This window comes from Hemitrygon akajei, chromosome 1 (assembly GCF_048418815.1).
Source record: "Hemitrygon akajei chromosome 1, sHemAka1.3, whole genome shotgun sequence".
In the NCBI taxonomy this organism is placed as follows: domain Eukaryota; kingdom Metazoa; phylum Chordata; class Chondrichthyes; order Myliobatiformes; family Dasyatidae; genus Hemitrygon; species Hemitrygon akajei.
In genome coordinates, this window is record NC_133124.1 from 975,974 (window position 1) to 994,789 (window position 18,816).

General features: G+C 44.0%; 1 protein-coding gene across 4 annotated transcripts in view; it reads left to right on the forward strand.

Moving 5' to 3' along the window:
• smarcc1a (SWI/SNF related BAF chromatin remodeling complex subunit C1a) overlaps positions 1-18,816 on the forward strand; it is a 286,601-nt gene that overhangs the window by 134,258 nt on the left and 133,527 nt on the right. For all 4 annotated transcript variants that reach the window (XM_073070120.1, XM_073069954.1, XM_073070033.1 and 1 more), the window contains exons 14-15: positions 2,759-2,886; positions 14,671-14,742. In XM_073070120.1, the coding sequence (XP_072926221.1) occupies positions 2,759-2,886; positions 14,671-14,742 (200 nt within the window). The remainder of the gene's footprint in view (positions 1-2,758; positions 2,887-14,670; positions 14,743-18,816) is intronic.

Genomic DNA, 18,816 nt, shown 5'->3' on the forward strand with positions numbered 1-18,816 from the left:
CATAAGGAGGTTCAGAAAGATGATTCTGGGAATGAAGGGGTTAACACATGAAGAGCATTGGACAGCTTTGGGCCTGCACTCATTGACATATAGAAGGATGTGGGGGGGGGGGGGGGAATCACGTTGAAACCTACTGGATGTTGAAAGGACTAGATAGGGTGGATGTGGAGAAGATATTTCCTATGGTGGCAACATCTGTAACTTGAGGGCACAGCCTGAAAATTGAGGGGCAACCCTTTAGAGCAGAGGTAAGGAGGAATTTTTTCACCAGAGATTCGTGAATCTGTGGAATGCTGTGCCACAGACTGCAGTGTAGGCCAAGTTCTTGGGTATATTTAAAACCAAAGTGGTAGTGAGAAGGTAGGTTTAGGGAGTTGGGTGGGATCTGGGAATCAGCCGTGATGGAATGGTGGAGCAGACTCGATGGGCTGAATAGCCCAATACTGCTATGTCTTTTGGTCTTATAAGATCTAGGAGCAGAATTAGGCCATTTGGCCCATCAGTCTGCTCTGCCATTGCATCATGACTGATCCAATTTTTCTCTCAGCCCCCATCTCCTGCCTTTTCTTCCACTTGCTTTACTCACCACCCCCCTGCTCCATTTCCATTGATGCCTTGACCAATCAGGAATCTGTCAACCTCTGCCTTAAATATAAATAAGATTTGAACTCCATAGCTGCCTTCAGCAAAAAGTTCTACAAATTCACCATCCTTCGGCTAAAGAAATTTTTACTTATCTCCGTTCTAAAAAGACACCCTAAAATATACAAAGAACAAACAGCTAGGAGGAAGTGTAATGCACTTTCTAGGATGCCTGCACCCAAAAATACGAAGTCATGCCTCAAGCAGTTAATGGGCAAGGTGCACTTGATGAAATTTAGGTGATGACTTAAGATGAGGTGTTGACTATAAACAAGAGTTTGTGACTGCGCATTTCAGTATTCACTGGTATATTCTCCAGTTGGCTTTGTCTTTGTCAACTGGGTTCTCTTTGGGTATGTTCAGATTTGTCAATCGGGCGATACCTTCAGCTGTCTTAACTGAAAGGGAATACTGTAGATGGGCTTCCTTTGAAACCATATATAACCATGTAACATTACAGCATGGAAACAGGTAATCTCGGCCCTTCTAGTCCGTGCTGAACGCTTACTCTCACCTAGTCCCACTGACCCGCACTCAGCCCATAACCCTCCATTCCTTTCCTGTCCATATACCTATCCAATTTTACTTTAAATGACAATATCGAACCCGCCTCTACCACTTCTACTGGAAGCTTGTTCCACACAGCTACCACTCTCTGAGTAAAGGAATTCCCCCTCATGTTACCCTTAAACTTTTGCCTCCTAACTCTCAACTCATGTCCTCTTGTTTGAATCTCCCCTACTCTCAATGGAAAAAGCCTATCCACGTCAACTCTATCTATCCCCCTCATAATTTTAAATACCTCTATCAAGTCCCCCCTCAATCTTCTACGCTCCAAAGAATAAAGACCTAACTTGTTCAACCTTTCCCTGTAAGTTAGGTGCTGAAACCCAGGTAACATTCTAGTAAATCTTCTCTGTACTCTCTCTATTTTGTTGACATCTTTCCTATAATTTGGTGACCAGAACTGTACACAATACTCCAAATTCGGCCTTACCAATGCCTTGTACAATTTTAACATTACATCCTAACTCCTATACTCAATTCTCTGATTTATAAAGGCCAACATACCAAAAGCTTTCTTCACCACCCTATCCACATGAGATTCCACCTTCAGGGAACAATAGTGATCATTTCATGTCCCATTCCCATTCTGAAATATCAATCGATGGCCTCCTGTACTGTCAAGATGAAGACACACTCAGGTTGGAGGAACAATACCTTATATTCTGTCTGGGTAGCCTCTAACCTGATGGCATGAACATTGATTTCTCTAACTTCTGTTAATGCCCCTTTCTCTCCTTCTTATCCCTCCCTCCTTTTATTTCTCTCTCTCTCCCTCTTACAATCACTGCTTGCCTGCTCTCAAACTTCCTCTGGTGCTCCCCTCCCTCTTTCTTTCTCCCTAGGCCTCCCATCCCATGATCCTCTCCCTTCTGTAGCCTTGTATCTCTTTTGCCAATCAACTTTCCAGCTCTTAGCTTCATCCCTTCCTCTTTTGTCTTCTCCTATCATTTTGGGTCTCCCCCTCCCCCTCCCACTTTTAAATCTCTTGCTCTCTCTTCTTTCAGTTAGTCCTGGCAAAGGGTCTCAGCCTGAAACATTGACTGTACTTCTTCCTATAAATGCTGCCTGGCCTGCTGCATTCCACCAGCATTTTGTGTGTTGCTTGAATTTCCAGCATCTGCAGATTTCCTTGTGTTTGTGTGATCATTTCAACTGATCTGAAATTGGGAAATAAGCTGTAAAGTATTATTTACAGAATATGATTTCAGCAAGATTTTAGTTTGGCATTCAACTTAAAGACCACCTCACCGTAAAGCTGCACCCTTAAAGTTTCCATCCTGTAAAGAAAAGCCTATCTGCTGTTAGTCCTGTTAAAATTTCAATTAATTTTGTTCTTTTCCTTCTGTTCTGACTTCAAAATTCTGTGTCTTGTATTTAACATCTCAAACTTGTCCAGTGGTTGCTTTGATTAATTGAATTATCACCATAGCAAGATATGTGCCTTTTGTGCTCTGTTGAATGTTATGATCAACCTTTCACCACCACTGCACAAAATGCAAACTGCTGACTAACATTACACTGAATGCAGTGATTCGTCAATTGTCACCAGGAGGAAGAGGACAATGCCAGTGCCAAAGCAGATCAGATTCGTCCTGTGGACCAAGCAGAGGATAATGTCACTGAACAGACGCATCACATTATCATTCCCAGCTACTCGGCGTGGTTTGACTATAACAGGTCAGAAAAAAATATTTTCACTTCCCCTCAATCTATATTCTTCCATCACAACCAAGTGTTGCTGTAGAAGTTGATCACTCCAATTAACTTGTTTCTTGTTTGCTCCCCTTAGCCTGGCTCTTTCTCTATTACCATAGAACCATAGAATATTATAGCACAGTACAGGCCCTTCAGCCCTCCATGTTGTGCCGACCCATATAATCCTTTAAAAAAAGTACTAAACCCACGCTACCCCATAACCCTCCATTTTTCTTTCATCCATGTGCCTGTCCAAGAGGCTCTTAAATACCCCTAATGTTTTAGCCTCCACCACCATCCCTGGCAATTCATTCTAGGCACTCACACCCCTCTGTGTAAAAAAAAAAACTTACCCCTGATGTCTCCCCTAAACTTCCTTCCCTTAATTTTGTACATATGCCCTCTGGTGTTTGCTATTGGTGCCCTGGGGAACAGGTACTGACTATCCACCCTATCTGTGCTTCCCATAATATTGTAGACCTCTATCAAGTCCCCTCTCATTCTTCTACACTCCAAAGGGAAAAGTCCCAGCTCTGCTAACCTTGCTTCATATGACTTGTTCTCCAAACCAGGCAACATCCTGGTAAATCTGCCTTCTCTGCACCTTGTCCATAGCTTCCACATCCTTCCTATAATATGGTGACCAGAATTGAACACAATACTCTAAGTGCGGTCTCACCAGAGATTTGTAGAGTTGCAACATGACCTTTCTACTTCTGAACTCAATCCCACTGTTAATGAAGCCTAACATCCCATAGGCCTTCTTAACTACCCTATCAACCTGTGCAGCGACCTTGAGGGATGTATGGATTTGAACCCCAAGGTCCCTTTGTTCATCCACACTCTTAAGTAACTGACCATTAATCCTGTACTCAGTCTTCTGGTTTGTCCTTCCAAAATGCATCACCTCACACTTGTCTGGATTGAACACCATCTGCCATTTTTCTGCCCAACTCTGCAGCCTGTCTATATCCTCTTGTAACCTTCGACAACCTGCAGCTCCATCCACAACTCCTCCAATCTTTGTGTCATCCTCAAACTTACTCACCCATCCTTCCACCTCTACATCCAGGTCATTTATACAAATCACAAATAGCAGGGGTCCCAGGACAGATCCCTGCGGCACTCCACTAGTCACCGACCTCCAGGCAGAATACTTTCCTTCCACAACTACCCTCTGCTTTCTTCCTTTAAGCCAATTTTTTATCCAACAGCCAAGTCTCCACTTATCCCATGCCTCATGACTTTCTTTATGAGTCTCTCATGAGGGACCTTGTCAGATGTCTTGCTAAAGTCCATGTAGACCACATCCACTGCCCTACCCTCATCAATTTCTTTTGTTACCTCTTCAAAAAACTCAATCAGGCTCGTGAGGCATGATCTTCCCTTCACAAAGCCATGTTGACTATCCATGAGTAGACTGTACTTCTCCAAATGCTTGTAGATCCTATCCTTAAGAATCCTTTCCAGTAGTTTGCATACCACCGACGTAAGACCCACCGGTCTATAGTTCCCAGGTTTCTCCCTATTACCTTTTTTAAACAAGGGAAGTACATTTGCCATTCTCCAGTCCTCCGGCACTTCCCCTGCAGCCAAAGAGGATTCAAAGATCATAGCTAATGCTCCAGCAATCTCTTCTCTCAATTCCCACAACAACTTAGGTGTATCATATCCGGTCCTGGGGATTTATCAATATTAATGTTTTTAAGAAGATCCAGCACTACTTCTTCCCTAATCTCCACATTGTCCAGCACACAGGCCTGCTCTATTTCGACCTCACCCTGATCAAGATCCATTTCACTGGTGAATACTGAAGCAAAGTATTCATTTAGGACCTCCCCAACTTCCTCCGCCTCCAGGCACATGTTGCCCTCTTTATCCTTTAGTGGTCCCACCTTCGTTCTCGTCATCCTCCTGTTCTTCACATACGCATAGAATGCCTTGGGGTTCTCCTTAATCCTACGTGCCAAGGCTTTCTCATGCCCCTTTTAAGCTCTCCTAAGTCCTTTCCTTAGCTCCTTCTTGGCTACCCTATATTTCTCATGAGCCCCTCCTACTTCCTGCTTCTTATATCTAACGTATGCTTCCTTTTTCCTCTTGACGAGTTGCCTCACATGTTTCGTCAGCCACTGTTCCCTTTTCCTACCATTTTTTCCTTGCCTCAGTGGGACAAACCTATCCTGAACCCAGCTCAAGTGGTCCCTAAACTTCTCCCACATTACTTTTGTGCTTTCCCCTTTGAGCATCTGTTTCCAGTTTACTCTCGCTAGTTCCTGCCTCATCCCTTCAAAGTTAGCCCTTCCCCAGTTAAGCACTTTACCATTTCATAGAACATAGAACATTTCGTCTGATTTTATCCCTTTCCATAGCTATGCTGAAACTAATGGAGTTGTGGTCACTCTTACCAAAATGCTCCCCCACCAAGAGGTCTGTCACCTGACCAGGTTCGTTACCCAGAACTAGATCCAGTATAGCCTCTCCTCTTGTTGGCCGGTCCACATACTGTGTCAGGAATCTTTCTTGAACACACCTGACAAATGCAGCCCCATCTATCCCCCTTGCACTTAGGAGATGCCAGTCAATATGAGGGAAGTTGAAATCACCCTTAACAACTACCCTGTATTTTGTGCACCATTCTAAAATTTGTCTACTTATCTGCTCCTCGGTGTCCCAAGGGCTATCTGGGGGCCTATAGACTACTCCCAGCACAGTGATTGATCCCTTCCTATTTCTGACTTACACCCAGACTGACTCAGTGGACACTCCCTCTGCAGCATCCTGCCTTTCTATAGCCGTGATACTATCCCTGACCAGCAATGCCACTTCCCCCCTTTGCTACCTCCCAACCTATTCCTTTTAAAACACATGAACCCTGGGACCTGCATCATCCAATCCTGCCCTTCCTCCAACCAAGTTCCAGTAACGGCCACAACATTGTAGTTCCATGTACTAATCCATGCTCTAAGTTCATCCTCCTTGTTCCTAATACTCCTAGCATTGAACTAGACACATTTCAACCCCTTTAACTGGCTACAATTATGTTTTGTCCTCTGCCTGTCCTTCCTAATCAACTCAGAACTCTTAGCATCATGCCCTTGGCCTTCTACCTTAATCCCTGCACTCACATTCTGATTCCCACACCCCTGCCAAACTAGTTTAAACCCTCCCCAGCAGCTCTATCAAACCTGCCCGCCAGGATATTGGTCCCCCGGGATTCAAGTGCAACCCGTCCTCTTTGTACAGGTCACACCTGCCCCAAAAGAGGTCCCAATGATCCAGAAAGGTGAATCCCTGCCCCCTGCTCTGTTCCCTCAGCCATGCATTAATCCTCCATCTCATTGTATTCCTATTCTCACTGTCGCATGGCACTGGCAGTAATCCAGAGATTACTACCTTTGAGGTCCTGCTTTTCAATTTCCTTCCTAACTCCCTGTAGTCTTCTTTCAGGACCTCTTCCCTTTTCCTACCTCTGTCATTGGTACCAATATGTACCACAACCTCTGGCTGTTCTGCCTCCCACTGCAGGATATCTTAGTGGCACCTGGGAGGCAAAGTACCATCCGAGTTTCTTTCCTGCGTCCACAGAATCGCCTGTCTGACCCCCTGACTATAGAGTCCCCTATCACTACTGCCTTCCTCTTCCTTTCCCTACCCTTCTGAGCCACAGGACCAGACTCTGTGCCAGAGGCATGGCCACTGTTGCTTCCCCCAGGTAGGCTTTTCACCCCCAACAGTACTCAAACAGGAGTACTTATTGTCAAGGGGGACAGCCACAGCAGTACTCTGTAGTACCTGACTCTTCCCCTTCCCTCTCCTGACTGTGACCCATTTCTCTGTCCCCTGTGGCCCCGGAGTGACCACGTGTCTGTAACTCCTCTCTATCACCTCCTCACTCTTCCCTGATCACACGAAGATGATCGAGCTGCATCTCCAGTTCCCTAATATGGTCCCTTAGGAGTTGCACCTCAGTGCACCGGGTGCAGATGTGGCCATCCGGGATGCCGGGAGACTCCAGGACCTCCCACATCTGACATCGACCACAGAAAACTGGCCTCTCACACATACTACTTCCTTTTGCAATCAACAACTGCCTCACCTTGTCCCGTTACTGCTGAAGCCTGTTGAGCCAAAGCCCTTTCACTCTGCTGCCTCTCACTCCGCTGCCCACTCCCAATGCTGCCCTCTGGATATGTCTGCCTTTTTAAAGTGTTCGCACTGAATTGGCTGATGTCACGCACCTGCGCAGTCTGGCCTATATCTTCCCGCTGGAAATCCTTAAGTGCTTTCCCGCTGCCTTCTTGTTCCGATTCAAAAACTTCTGAAGACTCCTTGCCCTTTTCAAACTGTTCACGCTCAACTGGCTGACGTCACACGCCTGCACAGTCTGGCCTCTCTCTTCCCCCGAGAACTCAAAATGTCTTCCTGCTGGAAATCCTTAGGTGCTCTCCTGCTGCCTTGTTCCAAATCAAAATTTCAACACCTAATCTTCATAAGCACACCTACTTAATAACTCCATTGTTCTTTCACAAATTCTTCAGTCTTTTGCTGTCGATATATCCCTACTAACCAAGAAGCAGCGTCTTCCATGTATAAATCCTGCTGTAACTGTGCACATCATATCTCCTGGGGGATGGAGTGGAGGTTATCTGTACTTATGTTGGTGTTCTCTTATCTGAGTCAGTTGGCATGAAAGAAAGCTACATGGCAAATTCAGATGGGGCGCCACAGTAGTATAACTATTAATGTAATGCTGTTACAGCATGGGGCATTGGAATTCAATTCCCGCATCCTTTATAAGAAAGCTTTTACATTCTTCCTGTGTGCATGTGAATTTCCTTCAGGGGCTCTACTTTCCTCCCACAGTCCAACGATATAACAATTAGGTTAATTGGCCACTGTAAATAGTCCTATGATTAGGCTAGGATCAAAACTGGTGGAGTGCCTTGTGAGGTGGCTCATTGGTCAATAAGGGCTGATGGGCTTGAAATTCAGCCCTGTGTTCGTTTAGGAAGAGAGACAACCAACACCGGAATATTACAAAACTTGGGTTTATTGCAGAATCCGTAACTGGCACAGCGAATCGACGGAGTCGCTGGAGAAGGCGCGTTCCGACTTCCCCTTACAATCTGCTCTTATTTATATCCCTTTTCCCCCCAGCACAACCCCCCGCTACATATTAGGTAATATCGGGCACTTGTGTCCATCTTATTGGCCCGCAGTCATATGCTCACGAGTTACCTGTTTCTTTTGTTTACTGAATCGCGTGACACTGGTAGTTTCGGTGTAGCGGAATCCCCAGTTTCGCTTCCCCCCTCCCTCGCATTACGTGAGCCACTCCTGACCTGTAATGGCAGTCTCGAATTAACCCTAACATTAACCCTAACAGGGCTTATATCTCTATATAAAATAAGTAAAATATCAAAAAAATTTAGCCTTAATTGGTATAAATAAAACTTTGGTTAGGGCAGTTGGAGTATTTTGTGCAGTTCTGATTGCTGCATTACAGAAAAGATGTGGAAGATGTTGGGGAGGTTCATCAGGTGGTTGTCCAGATTAGAAGATTAGCTAGGAGGAAAAAGTGGACAAAATTGGATTGTGTTGTCTGGAATGTCAGAGACCAAGGGGCAAGCTGACATGTTTTTAAGATAGGGTAGATAGTCAAAGTCCTTTTCCTCAGTCGTATCCAGCATACATAGTGAGAGGGGGAATGTTTAAAGGAGATCTACCAGAGGAGTAGTGGCCTGGGGCATGCTGCCAGTTAACTCCCCCTAAGCTGCTGTGGGAAGATGGTGTCAAAAGTGGTGCACGAGAAAACAATGATAAGTGTGCTGGTTTTCGTATGAGACTAAAGGTGAAAACCTTTATTCCCACTTCTTGCCTCCTGCCTGTCAGCTATTCCTCTATCCATGCCAGTATCTTTCCTCTAATGCCATGAGATATTATTAAGCAGTCTCATGTGTGATGCCTTACCCAATCCTTAACAAATAACTTACGAAAATCCAAGTAAATGACATCCACTGCTTATCCTTTGTCCATCCTGCTTGTTACCTTCTCAAAGAACTCTAACAGATTTGTCAGACAAGATTTCCCTTGACAAAAATCATGCTGACTTCGACTTACTATCATTAGTCTCAAAGATCTCTGAAGCCTCATCCTGAATAATAGATTCAAAACTTTCCCAACCTCTGAGGTTAGGTTAGGTACATGGCGCTTAGAAATATTGAGGGCTATGCAGTAGGGAAATTCTAAGCAGAGTAGGTTACGTGGTTGGTACATTGTAGGCTGAAGGGCCTGTAATGTGCTCTAGATTTTTATGTTTCACTGCCTATGCCTTCCTTCCTGTCCTTTTGATACAAAATATATCCTTTGATGATAAGCTCCCAACTATGGCCTGCTTTCAGTCACAACTCAATGATGCCCACAATGTCAGGGTTGTTGTGATGGGAGATTTTAACTACCCCAATGTTGATTTGCATCTCCCTAGAGCAGGGAGTTTAGATGGGGTGGAGTTTGTTAGGTGTGTTCAGGAAGGTTTCCTGACGCAATATGTAGATAAGCCTAAAAGAGGAGAAGCTGTACTTGATCTGGTATTGGGTAATGAACCTGGTCAGGTGTCAGGACTCTGTGGGAGAACATTTTGAAGATAGTGATCACAATTCTATCTCCTTTACCATAGCATTGGAGAGGGATAGGACCAGACAAGTTAGGAAAGCGTTTAAGTGGAGAAAGGGGAAATATGAGGCTATCAGGCAGGATCTTGGAAACATAAATTGGGAACAGATGTTCTCAGGGAAATGTATGGCAGAAATGTGGCAAATGTTCAGGGGATATTTGTGTGGCATTCTGCATAGGTACGTTCCAATGAGACAGGGAAAGGATGGTAGGGTACAGGAACTGTGGTGTACAAAGGCTGTTGAAAATCTAGTCAAGAAGAGAAAAAAAGCTTACGAAAGGTTCAAAAAACTAGGTAATGATAGAGATCTAGAAGATTATAAGGCTAGCAGGAAGGAGTTTGAGAATTAAATTAGGAGAGCCAGAAGGGGGCATGAGAAGGCCTTGGTGAGCTGGATTAAGGAAAACCCCAAGGCATTCTACAAGTATGTGAAGTGCAATAGGATAAGATGTGAGAGAATGGGACCAATCAAGTGTGACGGTGGAAATGTGTGTATGGAACCAGAGGGGAGAGCATAGATACTTAATGAATACTTTACTTCAGTATTCACTGCAGAAAAGGATCTAGGTGATTGTAGGGATGATTTACAGCAGATTGAAAGCTTGAGCATAGAACATTAAGAAAGAGGATGTGCTGGAGCTTTTGGAAAGCAGCAAGTTGGATGAGTCACCAGGGCCGGATGAGATATACCCCAGGCTATTGTGGGATGCAAGGGAGGAAATTTCTGATCCTCTGGCAATGATATTTGCATCATCAGTGAGGACGGGAGAGGTTCCAGAGGATTGGAGGGTTGCAGATGTTGTTCCCTTATTCAAGAAAGATAGTGAGATAGCCCAGGAAGTTATAGACCAGTGAGTCTATGCCGCAGCTGCACGGGAACACTTCTGTTGTGATTAACTACAATCAACGGCTATCTCCATATATACTCTCACCTCTTTTACACTTTATAAATGTAATTGGATCCAATCTCCTTGATAAATGCCAACCTCAAGATATTTTCCAAAGTCTTAGCCAGTAGACTCGAGACAGTAGTTGGGAAAATAATTAGCCCAGATCAAACGGACTTTATCAGGGGATGTCTCACATCTGATAATATTCGCCGGCTCTTAAATATACTGAGTGCAACACATAAAATCCCGCCTGCCTGTGGCCTGCTATTTCTAGATGCTGAAAAAGTGTTTGATCGCCTTGAATGGCCATATCTTTGAGGAGTTCTAAAAGAATTTAAGTTCGGTGATAAATTTATCAATATGATTAAAAGACTGTACACTGATCCTTCAGCCTGGATATGTGTGGGAGGAGGTTTCTCAGTTATTTGACATAGGACGGGGGACACAACAAGGGGACCCTTTGTTTCCTTTAATTTTTACTTTATCTTTTGAACCGCTTGCACGTTTAATTAGAAACTCTCTTCAGATCTCCCCATTACAATAGGTACAACATCACATTCGATATCACTTTATGTGGATGACCAATTAGTTTATATGGCAAATGTTCAACAATCTCTGGAACAATTTGGATTTCTTTCAGGAAATAAAGTTAATCTGTCAAAATCGGCACTGACGCTGATTAATACAGATAAAAGTAAGGAGTCTCTCCCTCCCGATTAATGTTACAAATGAGGTCCTCTACTTGGGTATTAAAGTTAATACTTCCCTATCATCTGTGGCTTAGAACAAATTACTCTTTAATTTTGAAAAAAAAATAGAAGCAGATATTAATAGATGGATGCACCTGCCAGCATCAGTCCCAGCCCGTATATTGGTCATTAAAATGAACATCTTACCCCGCATTAATTTTATCAGCTCAGTGATTCCTCTTGCGCCTCCAGCAGGATATTGACAAAAACTGGGCTCCTTACTACGATGCTATGTTTGGAATGGTAAACAACCTAATATAAAGTGGTCAGCTGTACAATTCAAAAAGTCGGATGGGGATTGGCACGTCCAAATTTTAGTCTGAGATCGGTAGTTGGAAAATTATTGGAGTCGATCCTCAAGGATGAGGTTGTGAATTATTTTGAGGTGCATGACAAAATAGGCCCAAGCCAGCATGGTTTCATGAAGGGAAGATCCTGCCTCACCAACCTATTGGAATTTTTTGAGATAATCTCGAATAAGATTGACAAGGGAGAGGCTGTGGATGTTGTGTATTTGGATTTTCAAAAGGCCTTTGATAAGGTGCCGCATAAGAGGCTGTTTAATAAGATGAGGGCCCATGGAATTACAGGAAGGATATTGGAATGGGTGGAGCATTGGCTGATGGGTAGAAAGCAAAGAGTGGGAATACAGGGATCCTATTCTGGTTGGTTGCCGGTTACTAGTGGTGTTCCGCAGGGGTCTGTGTTGGGGCCTCTTCTTTTTACACTGTATATCGATGATTTAGATTATGGATTAAATGGTTTTGTGGCTAAGTTTGTGGATGACACCAAGATAGGTGGAGGAGCAGGAAGTGTTGAATAAACGGAAAGGTTGCAGAGAGACTTGGTCAGTTTAGGAGAGTGGGCAAAGAAACAGCAGATGAGATACAATGTTGAGAAATGTACGGTTGTACATTTTGGAAGAAGAAACAATCAGGCAGATTATTATTTAGACGGGGAGAAAATCCAAAAATCAGAAGTGCAAAGGGACTTGGGGGTTCTGGTGCAGGATACCCTAAAGGTTAACCACCAGGTTGGATCGGCAGTAAGGAAATCGAATGCTATGTTGGCATTCATTTCAAGAGGAATAGTGTACAAGAGTAAGGAAGTGTTGATGAGGCTCTGTGGGGCACTGGTGAGACCCTATTTGGAATATTGTGTGTAGTTTTGGGCCCCCATCTTAGAAAGGATGTGCTGATGTTGGAGAGAGTTCAGAGAAGATTCACAAGGATGATTCCTGGAATGCAGGGACTAACATATGAGGAGTGTTTGTCGGCTCTTGGATTGTATTCATTAGAGTATAGAAGAATGAGAGGGGATCTCATAGAAATATTTTGAATGTTGAAAGGGTTGGACAGAGTAGATGTGGAAAGGCTGTTTCCCTTGGTGGGTGAGTCCAGGACAAGATGTCACAGTCTTAGAATTAGAGGGTACCCATTAAAAACAGAGATAAGGAAAAGGTTTTTCAGCCAGAGGGTCGTGGATTTATGGAATTTGTTGCCACATACAGCTGTGGAGGCCCAATCATTGAGGGTTTTTAAGGAGGACATTGGCGGGTATCTAATTAGTCAGGGTATCAAGGGATATGGGGAAAAAACCAGAAATTGGACCTAGACTGGAGAATAGTTTAGCTTATGGTGCAGTGGCGGAGCAGACTTGATGGGCTGAATGGCCTACTTCTGCTCCTTCGTCTTGTGATCTTGTGAAATTTTAAACTGTATCATTGGGCATTTATATTAAAAGGTCTTAGCTATTGGATGGAGGAGGATAACATTTCATTATGGAAAAATATAGAACAAGAGCTAATAGCACCAAAAAGTTGAAGGAATTTTTCCTTATAGGTATGTCTACCAAAAAATGTGATTTGTATTACGGTCTAATTTTAACCCAAATGCTACAAGTGTTCAGAGCAGCAGAAAAATTCTTAAAATTTAAAAGTGTATGGTGCAAATCATCTCCATTATGGAACAATAATCATTATCTGGCAGGGGAACCATTCACTAACAGAACTTGGGAGGATAAAGGTATTACTACTCTTCAAGATATTAATGGGGCAAGTACTATCCTTAGCTTTCAAGAATTGGTATCTCAATATAATATTGATAAACACTCTCTTTTCTACTTTAGAGTAAGTTCAGCTTGTAAAGCCTACGGGGTTTCCTGGGGGTCAGATTTAAAGGACCATCCCATTTTAAGTTGGATACAGAGTGTTCCAAGACAGATTTTTGACTTCCAAGTCAGATAGTGTCATATATCTATGATAAATTAAACTCCAGAAATATATGCCCATATCAGGAATGAAAGCCTGGGATAATCAGAGGCTTTTTCCCAAGGCTGAAATGGTTGCCACAAGAGGATACATGTTTAAGGTGCTGGGGCGTAGGTACAGAGGAGATGTCAGGGGTATGTTTTTTACTCAGAGTGGTGAATGCGTGGAATTGGCTACCAGCAACAGTGGTGGAGGCGGATATGATAGGGTCTTTTAAGAAACTTTTCGATAGGTGCATGAAGCTTAAAAAAAATAGAGGGCTATGGGTAAGCCTAGTAATTTGACACAACTTTGTGGGCCGAAGGCCCTGTATTGTGCTGTAGGTTTTCTGTTTTTCTATGTTTCTATAGGGACATATCCGAATTGGGACAAGACTTAGACTGGGATGTGATTTGGGTTAATGCTGCTGGTGCTTCAAAAAATCCAAATCATCGGTATATACACTTGAAATTTTGTCATAGAGCATATCTAACACCGAGAATTAGACATCAAATGGGACTGGTTCCTGACCTATATTGCTCATTTTGCTCTTTGCTCCCACGGGACTGTTGGTTCTTTTATACATGTTGTGTGGGAATGTCCAGGGGTTTTTGGTTTGTTGGAGAAGGTTATCATTACTAACAGGGGTACAATTACTGATGGACCCTGCTGTACATCTTCTAAATGATGGCTCCCACCTTTCCCTTACGGAAAAAACACGCAAAACCTGGCTGGCAGGCCTGACTGCAGCTAAGAAGATTGTAGTCCAGCGTTGGAAACCTCATCATGATATTTCAAGTACTCATGGGCTTTGGAGCGTTTTGGACATTTCTTACCTGGGATTATCAGCACGAGCAAATGATGCATGACCAAACACAATCTTAATGTGGACAAATTTGATACCTAACTTAAAAGATCTGTTAAAATAGGAATGCTCTACTATTCAGTTGGTTGGTAGAGGGGTGGAGGGGGGGGAAGTGGTGGAGAAGGGGGGTGGGGATGAGGAAGAGGATGAGGGGTGAAGGGATGGTGATGAAGGTTGTGCTGGGTTAAACAGTCAAAATATAATTGGCAGCTGGTTGTATTAAATGTAATTTTTTGGTGTTGCAGTAAAAGTTAGTGGTTAAAAAAAAAATTAAAATGTAATTGGATCAAATGTATTTGTGTGGGAAGGCAAGGTAAAAATGGGAATTACCTCTTTTACAGCATTCATGAGATTGAACGCCGTGCCTTGCCTGAATTCTTCAATGGGAAAAATAAGTCGAAGACTCCAGAGATGTGAGTAAATTGAAAATAAACCTCAAACACAAGGAAATCTGCAGATGCTGGAAATTCAAACAACACACACAAAATGCTGGTTGAACACAGCAGGCTAGGCAGCATCTATAGGGAGAAGCGCTGTCGATGTTTTGGGCCGAGACCCTTCGCCGAGCCCGAAACGTCGACAGCGCTTCTCCCTATAGATGCTGCCTGGCCTGCTGTGTTCCACCAGCATTTTGTGTGTGTTGTTGTTTGAAAATAAACCTTTTTTTTCCACAGGAGTCCAAAAATACAGTTACATCTTTTATGTGTTTTGGTTTTCATTCACTTCCAGTACTACTGTTTCAGTGAAGATAACAGCTGCATTATGTTCATTGGATGATGGAAACTTTCATCCGGGATAAAGTATTAGAGATGCTCTCGGTGTTAACAGTGGCTCACTTGGCTTGTGCACAAACTTTTTAAAGGAATTGTAGGAAATTTTCAGGACTCAGTAAATTTAGGGAAGGCATCAAGAGTCTGGAGAAGAGCAAATGTAATTTTCTTGTTTAGAAAGGAAGATAGGTGGTGAGGAGCTATAGGCCACTTAATTTAACACCTTGTAGGCAGAATACTACAATCAATATTCAATGATGAAACATTGTTAATTTGGAAAGCTTAAAATCTAACATAGGAACATAGAAAATAGGTGCAGGAGTAGGCCATTCGGCCCCTCGAGCCTGCACCGCCATTCAGTATGATCATGGCTGATCATCCAACTCAGAACCCTGTACCTGCTTTCTCTTCATACCCCCTGATCCCTTTAGCCACAAGGGCCATATCTAACTTCCTCTTAAATATAGCCAATGAACAGGCCTCAACTGTTTCCTGTGGCAGAGAATTCCACAGATTTACCACTCTCTGTGTGAAGAAGTTTTTCCTCATATCGGTCCTAAAAGGCTTCCTCTTTATCATTTTCAAATTGCTTCTCAGATCGGAGTTCTGAGAGGCGGGACTGCGCAGGCGCGTGAAGGAGGCCTGGGAAGGAGGGAAGATATAAAAAGGAGAGAAGGAGTGAGGTAGTTCTCTTTTGGAAGAGGACAGCGAGGCTTTGAGAAGAAGTGCGGCGGCGGCCATTTTCAAATTGCTTCTCAGATCGGAGTTCTGAGAGGCGGGACTGCGCAGGCGCGTGAAGGAGGCCTGGGAAGGAGGGAAGATATAAAAAGAACGCAGCCTTAAGCAGTGGGCAGCTTCGTTTGTGGGCAGCGGAGTGAGCCGGGAGCAGAGTGTAGGGCTTGGGCTCAGAGGGCTTAGGTGGAAAAGGGCACAGTAGGCTTATCTTTTAGTTCTTGTTATTTTCAGTTATTCGGGAAGTATGAGTGTGAGGGCAGCTTGTTGTTCTCGGTGTCGGATGTGGGAGGTCCTGGAGTCTCCGAGCCTCCCGGACGTCCACATCTGCACCAGGTGTGTTGAACTGCAGCTCCTGAGGGACCGAGTTAGGGAACTGGAGCTGCAGCTCGATGACCTTCGCCTGGTCAGGGAGAGTGAGGAGGTGATAGAGAGGAGTTACAGGCAGGTGGTCACTCCGGGGCCATGGGAGGCAGATAGGTGGGTCACGGTCAGGAAGGGGAAGGGGCAGGTACTAGAGAGTACCCCAGTGGCTGTACCCCTTGACAATAAGTACTCATGTTTGAGTACTGTTGGGGGGGGGACAGCCTACCTGGAGGAAGTGACAGTAGCCGGGCCTCCGGCACAGAGGACGGCCCTGTAGCTCAGAAGGGTAGGGATAGAAGAAAGAGGACCATAGTAATAGGGGACTCGATAGTCAGGGGTTCAGACAGGCGGTTCTGTGGAGGTGATCGGGAGTCCCGGATGGTAGTTGCCTCCCTGGTGCCAGGGTCCGGGACGTTTCTGATCGCGTCCAAGTGGGAGGGTGAGGAGCCAGAGGTTGTGGTACATGTAGGTACCAATGACATAGGTAGGAAAGGGGAAGAGGTCCTGAAACGAGAGTATAGGGAGTTAGGAAGGCAGTTAAGAAGAAGGACCGCAAAGGTAGTAATCTCGGGATTACTGCCTGTGCCACGCGACAGTGAGAGTAGGAATGGAATTAGGTGGAGGATGAATGCGTGGTTGAGGGATTGGAGCAGGGGGCAGGGATTCAAGTTTCTGGATCATTGGGACCTCTTCTGGGGCAGGCGTGACCTGTTCAAGAAGGACGGGTTACACTTGAATCCTGGGGGGACCAATATCCTAGCGGGGAGGTTTGCTAGGGCTACAGGGCAGACTTTAAACTAGTAAGATGGGGGGGGGCGGAAATCAATTTGAGGAAACTATGAGAGAGGAGGTTAGTTCACCAGTAGAGCAAGTAAGTAGACAGTGTGTGAGGGAGGAAAGGCAGGTGATGGAGAAGGGATGCGCTCAGCCCGAAGTTGTAGGGGAGAAGAAAGAAAAGGATAATAAATTTGAATGCATTGCTAGGGATGAAAAGAGAGGAGGAGGTGGAGAGTATCTTAAATGTATCTATTTTAATGCTAGGAGCATTGTAAGAAAGGTGGATGAGCTTAAAGTGTGGATTGATACCTGGAATTATGATGTTGTAGCTATTAGTGAAACATGGTTGCAGGAAGGGTGTTATTGGCAACTAAATATTCCTGGATTTAGTTGCTTCAGGTGTGATAGAGTAGGAGGGGCCAGAGGAGGAGGTGTTGCATTGCTTGTCCGAGAAAATCTTATGGCGGTGCTTTGGAAGGATAGATTACAGAGCTCCTCTAGGGAGGCTATTTGGGTGGAATTGAGGAATGGGAAAGGTGTAGTAACACTGATAGGAGTGTATTATAGGCCACCTAATGGGGAGCGTGAGTTGGAAGAGCAAATGTGTAAGGAGATAGCAGATATTTGTAGTAAACACAAGGTGGTGATTGTGGGAGATTTTAATTTTCCACACATAGATTGGGAAGCTCATTCTGTAAAAGGGCTGGATGGTTTAGAGTTTGTGAAATGTGTGCAGGATAGTTTTTTGCAACAATACATAGAAGTACCGACTAGAGATGGGGCAGTGTTGGATCTCCTGTTAGGGAATGCGATAGGTCAGCTGACAGATGTATGTGTTGGGGAGCACTTCAGGTCCAGTGATCACAATAGCATTAGCTTCAATATAATTATGGAGAAGGACAGGACTGGACCTAGAGTTGAGATTTTTGATTGGAGAAAGGCTAACTTTGAGGAGATGCGCAGGGATTTAGAGAGAGTGGATTGGGTCAAGTTGTTTTATGGGAAGGATGTAATAGAGAAATGGAGGTCATTTAAGGGTGAAATTATGAGGGTACAGAATCTTCCTGTTAGGTTGAAAGGAAAGGTTAAAGGTTTGAAAGTGCCATGGTTTTCAAGGGATATTAGAAACTTGGTTCGAAAAAAGAGGGATGTCTACAATAGATATAGGCAGCATGGAGTAAAGGAATTGCTCGAGGAATATAAAGAATGTAAAAGGAAAATTAAGAAAGAGATTAGAAAAGCTAAACGAAGTTACGAGTTTGGTTTGGCAAATAAGGTGGAAGTAAATCCAAAAGGCTTCTACAGTTATATTAAAAGCAAGAGGATAGTGAGGGATAAAATTGGTCCCTTAGAGAATCAGGGTGGTCAGCTATGTGTGGAGCCGAGGGAGATGGGAGAGATTTTGAACGATTTCTTCTCTTCGGTATTCACTAAGGAGAAGGATATTGAATGGTGTAAGGTGTGGGAAACAAGTAAGGAAGTTATGGAACCTATGACAATTAAAGAGGTGGAAGTACTGGCACTTTTAAGAAATTTAAAAGTGGATAAATCTCCGGGTCCTGACCGGATATTCCCCAGGACCTTGAGGGAAGTTTGTGTCGAGATAGCAGGAGCTCTGACGGAGATCTTTCAGATGTCATTAGAAACGGGGATTGTGCTGGAGGATTGGCGTATTGCTCATGTGGTTCCATTGTTTAAAAAGGGTTCTAGAAGTAAGCCTGGCAATTATAGACCTGTCAGTTTGACATCAGTGGTGGGTAAATTAATGGAAAGTATTCTTAGAGATAGTATTTATAATTATCTGGATAGACAGGATCTGATTAGGAGTAGCCAGCATGGATT